At 43.5% G+C, this 7,772-nt stretch overlaps 1 protein-coding gene across 4 annotated transcripts in view; it reads right to left on the bottom strand.

Moving 5' to 3' along the window:
- ABCA6 (ATP binding cassette subfamily A member 6) overlaps positions 1-7,772 on the bottom strand; it is a 104,353-nt gene that overhangs the window by 35,910 nt on the left and 60,671 nt on the right. For 3 of the 4 annotated variants that reach the window (XM_062175532.1, XM_062175535.1, XM_062175534.1), the window contains 2 exons: positions 2,701-2,780; positions 112-167 (listed from right to left, as the gene is read on the bottom strand). The exons of the other annotated variant lie outside the window; for it this stretch is intronic. In XM_062175532.1, coding sequence (XP_062031516.1) covers positions 112-167; positions 2,701-2,780 — 136 coding nt within the window. The remainder of the gene's footprint in view (positions 1-111; positions 168-2,700; positions 2,781-7,772) is intronic. 4 annotated transcript variants of the gene reach the window in all.

Below are 7,772 nucleotides of genomic sequence, written 5' to 3'. Positions count from 1 at the left end.
TAAGGAAAAGGAAGCATCAAGTCAGTGCTTGTCTTCCAAATGAACAGAGAAACTGCATGTTGCTTGCATGTGAAATTGAAGGGGTTTATAAAGTCAACCAAGTTGACTTACCTTTTCCAATGTGCACTGAGAAAGGCTATAATCTTCCAAGGTAAAGTTATGTTTCACTGGAAGGAAAAAAGACTAGTAGTAGATGCTTACAATTTGCTATTAAGAATTCTTTTCAAAGTCATATAAAATAAAAAATGTAAATAATTAACATGAATACAAATAAAGCTGAATGAACAGGTGGAAGGATATAATCATGAAAGCCATGAGTTAATATAAATATTAAATTAATCCTGATAATGGAATTTTCTCAAGTTATATTCGGCTAATGTGTTTTGTTGTTTAGTGTATATGTCTTGAGTAAATACATCATTGTGTGTGTGTATATAGATATATGTATGTATATATATACATATATATGTATATATATCTTCTTGTGTAAGAATATGTGTAATATGTGTAATATTCTTCACAAGAAGATTATCACATCCCAGGCCTTTCAAAAAGGATCCCATACTCTCCTTAGCCAGTTCGCCCCACTGGGATTCTGTACCAGGAAATGTGCATGACAGTGGTCACCAGACTCATACATGCACATGCTCACAGACTACCACTTACACACTGAGGCTCTCCTGTACGTGAATCACACTTAGATTTCAAGAATAAAACAGTAAAACAATACCAAACAACAACGAAGAAACGGGTAGAAAACTCTGCCTTTGTGTAGTCTGTATTTTAAGGGGAGGCATTAAATATACAAATAATTATATAATAGTGTAAACAGTGATAGTGGCTATGGAGAAAGATAAAGCAGGTGAAGAAGCAGGCAGTTCTGGGCACAAATTTTTATGGGATGGCCTGAGAAGGCCACAGAAATAAAGTGATAATTGAACAGAAGTCAGAAAAAGTAAGGAAGTTGCCTGGATACTTAAAAAAAGAGAATTCCAGGCAGAAGGATTAGCAAATACAAAATCCTGAGGCAGAAGAATGCATATCTGGCTGCATTTAGGACGAGCCAGGAAGTCTGTTATGTAGGGCAGAAAGAACAAGGTAGAGATTTTTATGAGAGTAAACAGGATTAACCGGGCACTTAACAAACGGACTCCTTTAGTCTTCCTAAAACCTGGCCAAGTGGGAAGGGATATTATCTTTCAGAGTAGAGGTGAGCCATCCAGACATGAAGGGGTTAAATAACTTTACACAGTTTCTTCCAGCTAGTAAATAGCATTGGGATGGGGGCCCAGAAAGACTGGCACTGAAGTTTGAGCTCTCCATCACCATGCCGAGCTGATGAATTACACCACAATGGCTGCTCTTGGCAATTACCCAGCTGAAAGAAGAAAGCATGATGGAAGAAAAGAGAATGGGCAACTTCCAGCAGCAATGAGGCGTTATGTCCAGCTCAGGGCACAGCCTTAGCTATCATTCTGTCATCATCATCAAGGGAGGTCTTAGACACCAGCACAGATATGAGGAGGGGTGTGGATGATGGATGGATGGATGGAAGGTTTCGATGTCACTTTATTAGTGAAAAACAAAGGTGCTTTAGATATATATGTAAGGACAGAGGAGTCGTGGAGTAATAATTTAGGATACTTGGTGTGAATGGATTGTATACACAGGCAAATGAGGTTACACAAAATGGCTTCCTGGGGTTAATGTCATAGATTCACAATGAGAATGATCAAGCATGATAGTGTGTTCTTTTTCTTTTACTTTTAAAAAATATTTATTTATTTGAAAGGCAGTGTGACATTGAGAGAGGGAAAGACAAGGAGAGAGATCTTCCACCTGCTAGCTCACTCCCCAAATGCTCACAACAACCTGGGCAGGGTCAGGCTGAAGCCAAGAGTGAAGAACTCCATCCTGATCTCCCACATGGGTGGGAGGGGCCCAAGTACTTGGGCCATCTTTAGCTGCTTTCCTGGTCCATTAGCAGGAATCTGGATCAGAAGCACTGCTACTCTGATATGGGGGTGTGCCCAGAACTGCCTGTTTCTTTACCTGCTTTATTTTTCTCCATAGCCACTATCACTGTTTACTTTATTATATAATTATTTGTATATTTGATGCCTCCCCTTAAAATACAGATTAAACACAGCACTTTAATCTGCTGCACTACAATGCTGGCTCCTGATTGCTTATTTTCTTCAGCTTCAGTACCTATGCTGGAAATTAACTTCTCTTCAGAGAGCTGAATTAACCAAAACTGAGGTTAAACCTCACCATTATCTACCATTAGAATTCTTAAAAATCAAGACGTATTTTTAAAATGTTATACATTTATATCTCATTAAATTATTACATAAGTATGCATCGATCCTTCAAGTTTTATTTATTGAGGCAAGGACACCCGCATCCCATATCATAGTGCCTGGGTTTGTATCCTTGTTCTGCTTCCCATCCCAGCTTCCTGTTAACGCATACCCTAAGAGGCAGCAATGGTGGCTCAAGTAGTTGGGTCCCTGCTACCTGTATAAGAGACCTGGATTGAGTTCCTGGATCCTGGCTTTGGCCTGACTCAGGTCCAACTCTTTGTGGACATGTGGGAAGTGAACCAGTGCATGAGAGATCTGTCCTTGTCTATCTTTGTCTCTTTGCCTTTTAAATTAAATAAATAAATAATATTTATATAAATACAGTCATTCTTACCTGTCTCTAGTTTGTGAAATGCCTGAGACAGAGGGTAAATATCTGCTGTGGGAAGCTTATAGGTCAACAAGGAGGAACACCTGGGAATATGAAAAAGCTACATTTGAGTCTCAAGGACAGAAAATGAACATCCAAATTTCTTTTCTAAAAAAATTAGTACATATTAATATATATCTGAAATGTGAAATCAAATCATTTACCAATGCAAAGTTTTTAAAATGGTGCTTGCTAACTATCTGCTATTGACAGTTCTAGTAATGATCTAGTACAACTATGTACAGGCAAAGTTTATGTAAACATTTTATTTGTTAAAAAACATCCTGAATTATTTCTCTTGAGTAGCTCAAAGCCATTTTAGGTTCTTTACTACAATCTCCTTTTTCCCTTCTGACCGGGACAGCCCTGCAAGATGCCTCTCCAGAACACTTTCTCACTCTCGCTTGCACTTTTTCATTTCCCAACAAATTCACAGCCAGAGCCTTTGCCAGATCTCATCACTACATGTCCATATCAAACCTAATTCTCAGCCCATCAGCTTGGTAACAGAGGTCTGTGCCCAAGTGTGCTGGGGCAATACTCGTGACTGGTTTATTCCCTTTTAGGGCCTGGGGTGCTTAGAACTGGGATGCTGGTTTAAGGTTGGGGATTCTCACTTGCTCCTTTTAGAGGACTCAGGACGTAGGTTCTCAGTTGGGGTGATTCTTTCTTGGGGGACACCCTGTGAAAGGACCCTCTTCTCTCAGGCCATATTTTGTTTAATCTGTGGGTTCCAAATTTTGACTCCCCCTGGCTTGCCTCTTAAAAGACTTGCACAAGCTGGGCCTGAAGGAGGAGCTACAATGAACTGGCATTTTTGTCTCAAAATTCTCTCATATTTTAATAACTTTACCCAGGGAAACACCAAATGGTCAGAAGTCTCCTATTCCAAGCCTTTTTCCTCCTTGAGGATCAACTTTCCTCACTCCGAGTTCTCATGGAGGAAGAAGGTCTGGAGCTTCCTCTTAAATCTTCTACTTCCCCACAGCTCCCATCTCCCTCTCCACCTGAGAAGCTCGCATCTCAGGAACACACAGCCCTCCACTCACTCCATCCCACCCACCTCTGGTGCCTCATCCTGTTCCCTCTCAGCGGTAGCAGGGGTAGTAGCAACCACTCCACCCTCTTCTCCCCCAAATCCTCTTTACCCAGTTCTCCCCAAGGAAGAAAACCTCCCTGTAGGCCCTGTGTGCCACCATTCTCTGCCTCACCCCATCCGTCTGTGATACTGACCCTCTGCCCTGCCCGCCCCAGGGCCCCCCCCCCCTAAGCCTTTGTTCTCAGAGGTCCTCTTTCCGCATCCCACGCCTCAGGCAGGAGGCAGGCTTGCAGCCTCCTCTGGAACCCTTGACTTTCCCTTCTTCCACTCCTGCTCTTCCCTCAGGGATGCTGCCGCCTTAGGAACATGACCCTTTACTCGCCCTGTCCCCCTGTCTGGCTCTTCCCTGTGCCTTCCCCTCAGTGGCAGCTGAAACTGTCTCTGTCCTCTCTTCCTGACCCTCCTCTGTCCTGCCACCTTCTCCCTCTGAGTGCAGAGGGACTGTAAAGGCTAGCAGAATATTTATTCTCTGGAAAACCCTGCATCTGGGACCTTCCAAACTCCTGCAACAATGCACTGTAAACTTCCCCCAGGAGCCTTTCTCACATCTTCCAGCTTACCTTACCAGGGTCCCTGAGGTACCTTGCACCTCCCCCAACAAGCAGCTTAAAAAGGACTCTGCAGTCCATTCAAATGTAATGAAGCCTGACTTCAACACCCCCACCCCCACCCCTGGCCTCTGTCCCTGCAAGCTCAGCCCCTACTCTCTCTTTACTCTGCCCCCCATTCTGTCCTCCCTAAAATAAAGTCTTCTCTAACCAGCTGCTTCCTCTCATTCTATGAACCCTAAAATCCTAAAATCTAACATGATGGAGCCACATCTCGCACTGCTACTCTGTTTCACATCTAAATTGTCTCTCACATGAAGACAAACTCTCTTGTCCAGCCATTTCTAGTAATGTATTTAGCAGAGCTAGCAAAGAAAAACTCAAAAGTCCTCAGCAACTTTGCTTCAAAGAACATTCCATGCCTAGCTTTCTTCTATCTTTTTCTCTGTCTTGTCTAGTGGCAGCCAAAATCTCTTTGCTAATAGCTGAAACTGTTTTGTAGTTCACTCCTGTAATGTATTATACATGTGTATAATATGTATATTATTGTATGTCTACATGGGAAAAATTATTAACAGCTCTGTTTTAATTGGCTTTCACTTGCATTAGAGATCCAAGAAATATTTCCAACTACATGTTTTCATAAATTATTTGACAGCTAAAGTCATTTACTAAGTTTTCATTTGATATCACTTACAGTAAGAAATCTGGGAAGGCTGACTTGTTCCCTGATTTCTCCTCTATTCTCTTCAAAATGGGAAACTGACTCTATTCTGAAGGACTCTCAATCAGGATGCACAGTTTGATCTTTAGACCTTATAAGAGGGATGGCTAACATATATTCTGTAATAATAGCCTGGCCATATATAGAAGAAATTATGATTTCATGGCTAGATTTATTTTGCCATGGGCACAGTAAAAAGGCAAAACCTCCCTTTCAAACAGAGGAAGAGAATCTTAATAATTACTTCAAAATTTATAAGACATAGCTTTCCTCATGGGTACTTCTTATGTCACAAGAAAAACACTGTCATAACATGCCTGTGACCATATATTTGTAGCTCAGGCCACCAAAGACTAGGGGCAGGATTGAGCACTCCCTTGGCTGACGTTCCTAAAGGCTGCCTCTGTGGTCTACTTTAACAGAGACCAGGAGGAAGAGAAGTAGGCTAGGCAGTGGGAGCAATGTAAGGATAGGTGGCAGGCCAATTAATGGCTGCTTTACATGGTGACCTGCCATCAAAGAGACCCAACAAGGCCAGTATACCCCAAATGGCACCTGTTTTCAAGATCAGGAATCAGGGCATTGGGCAAGCAGTTGTTGTGACAGAAGTTGGCTCCTGCAGAGCCCTGTCAGCTCTGCCAAGAGCAAGGCCGCTGGAAATAAACCTGCCTTGGGAGTTGAAGGACTCCTGGGTCAGAACCGCAGACTTGTTGGCCCCAAGCTGAAAATGACCTTCACTCTGCCCAGCTTCCAGTTACCACCTTCATGGGGAGGGGGGGGGGGGGGCGGGGACAGCCTAGCCTCAGTAACAATCCAGGCGGGACTGTGAATTTCCTCTTAGAGATGACACCTATTTGTTACTAACTTCCTATGCAGGCCAGCTCTCCTCCTAGGCTAGCTAGGTAGTGGAAGTCAACAGGGCGTCTTCCTTAAGGAGGTTCACACCTCCCTTATGATGCCTCTTCCAGGATCCCATGTGTAGAGATAGATAGGTCTGGGCCTCACATATACCTGGCCAAGCCTTACCACTCACCTGATTATTATCAAGGTTCCCCCTCTCCTCGCCAGTTTCTACTTGCCTCTCAATGGGAAAACTCCCTCCTTGTTTGGATAACATCTTTTCTAGCTCCTCTAATAATGACTCTGCCCTTAGTTTTGGACCCTGTGTATGTAATCTGCTTGTTGGATTCATTTCCTCCAGACTTGAAGCAGTGAAATTCTAGATGGCCATGCACATGAGACCTGGAATGGAGACAGTTCCTGTGAGCTGGCACTGCAACCCTCTTGAGAGGCCACTTTCTGCTAGAATCCTGTCTTGACCACGGGTCCCTACTCTGTACCTGCTCAGCTTGAAGAAGTCAGAGCAGTGCTCGCCCTCACCCCTGACAGCAGCCAGTGTTTCCATAAGCAGAGGGAGGAAATGAGAGAGCCCAGAGTAGAAGCAGGCCAGACTAACTCCATCCCACAGCTCCTTTCCAGAACGTACACACTAAACAGAACAGGAGCATTCTTTCTCTGTGGCAACCAGGCATTCAACTGTCTTCCCAATAATTGGACAGGACTCTTGCTTCCCTATATCCCCCTTTGTCCTCACTTTGGCCATCTTTTCCACCATGGGCAATGTCTCTAATATCTCCTTTTATCCTCATCATCGTAGTTCTCCTATTTCTACCATGTATAATCAATTTATTCCAATGGTTTTTGCAGGAACAAATGACTGCTGTATCTCAAGCCATCATGCAGGAACAACACAAGACTGCTCTTCTTCAATCAATCTGATCCAGAGTATAGATACCATGCCCTGTATCAACACCCCATATCAGTAGGAGGTAGCCAGAAAGAAACTGGTGTCCCATCTCCTTATCCATGCTCAGAGTCAGGATTGATGCAACAAGGACATAAGCCTTTGCCATTTTAGGTTCTTGTTGCCACTGTCTTCTTTCAAGAGTCCAATTCAGTCTTATATATGTTGTTCCCCATTCTTCCCCAGGCTTGGAAGCCAGAGAGCCAAATTTGAAGAACCTGTATGGGGAAGCTCTGCCTACTACCCCCCACCCCCACCCCCATCCTTAGGCCACCTAAAATATAAAGAAGCCCAGCCCCTGGGGTCTGGGCCCTGTGCTACATGTTTGGCCTGTGTGTACCTTGGCAGATGGTCAACCTCTGTGAGTTTATGTTCTTTGAATAAATTCGATCTGGCTGTGAGCTCTTACCTGGTCTCCTCTTTGTTCTGTGCCCCTTTTTCTTACATTGGTTGCCCTGTGTGTGGAGGCAGAAATCTGTGCCCTTTTCCTTACAGGAACTAACCCCAAAATAAAAGGTCATCCTTTTCAGAAAGCTAATTTGCTGAGAAAGGTAGGACATTTGGAGAACAGGTCATATCTTTAACTAAAAACTTAAAAATATTTAAGTAAAAAAATCTACAAATTTCCTGGACCTCCCAGGACGTCTGTACCCTAAGGCATCCATGTGTTACAGTGGCTATAAAACCACATGCCCTCTTCTCAGCTCGTCTCCACACAGGAGTTTGGTGCCCCCAAGACTGATCAGACCTCCAGTACTGACTCTCCTCAGACCAGCCCCTGCTCTGCCCATCTTACCATTCATGATCTCCCCACCTATATCAAAATTTCTTCCCTTATTTGTGATATCAAAAGTCTGAGAA

Source organism: Lepus europaeus, chromosome 18, assembly GCF_033115175.1.
Source record: "Lepus europaeus isolate LE1 chromosome 18, mLepTim1.pri, whole genome shotgun sequence".
Classification (NCBI taxonomy): domain Eukaryota; kingdom Metazoa; phylum Chordata; class Mammalia; order Lagomorpha; family Leporidae; genus Lepus; species Lepus europaeus.
The sequence above is the reverse complement of the archived record's forward strand: the minus strand, read 5'-3'. Positions and strand labels throughout refer to the sequence as shown.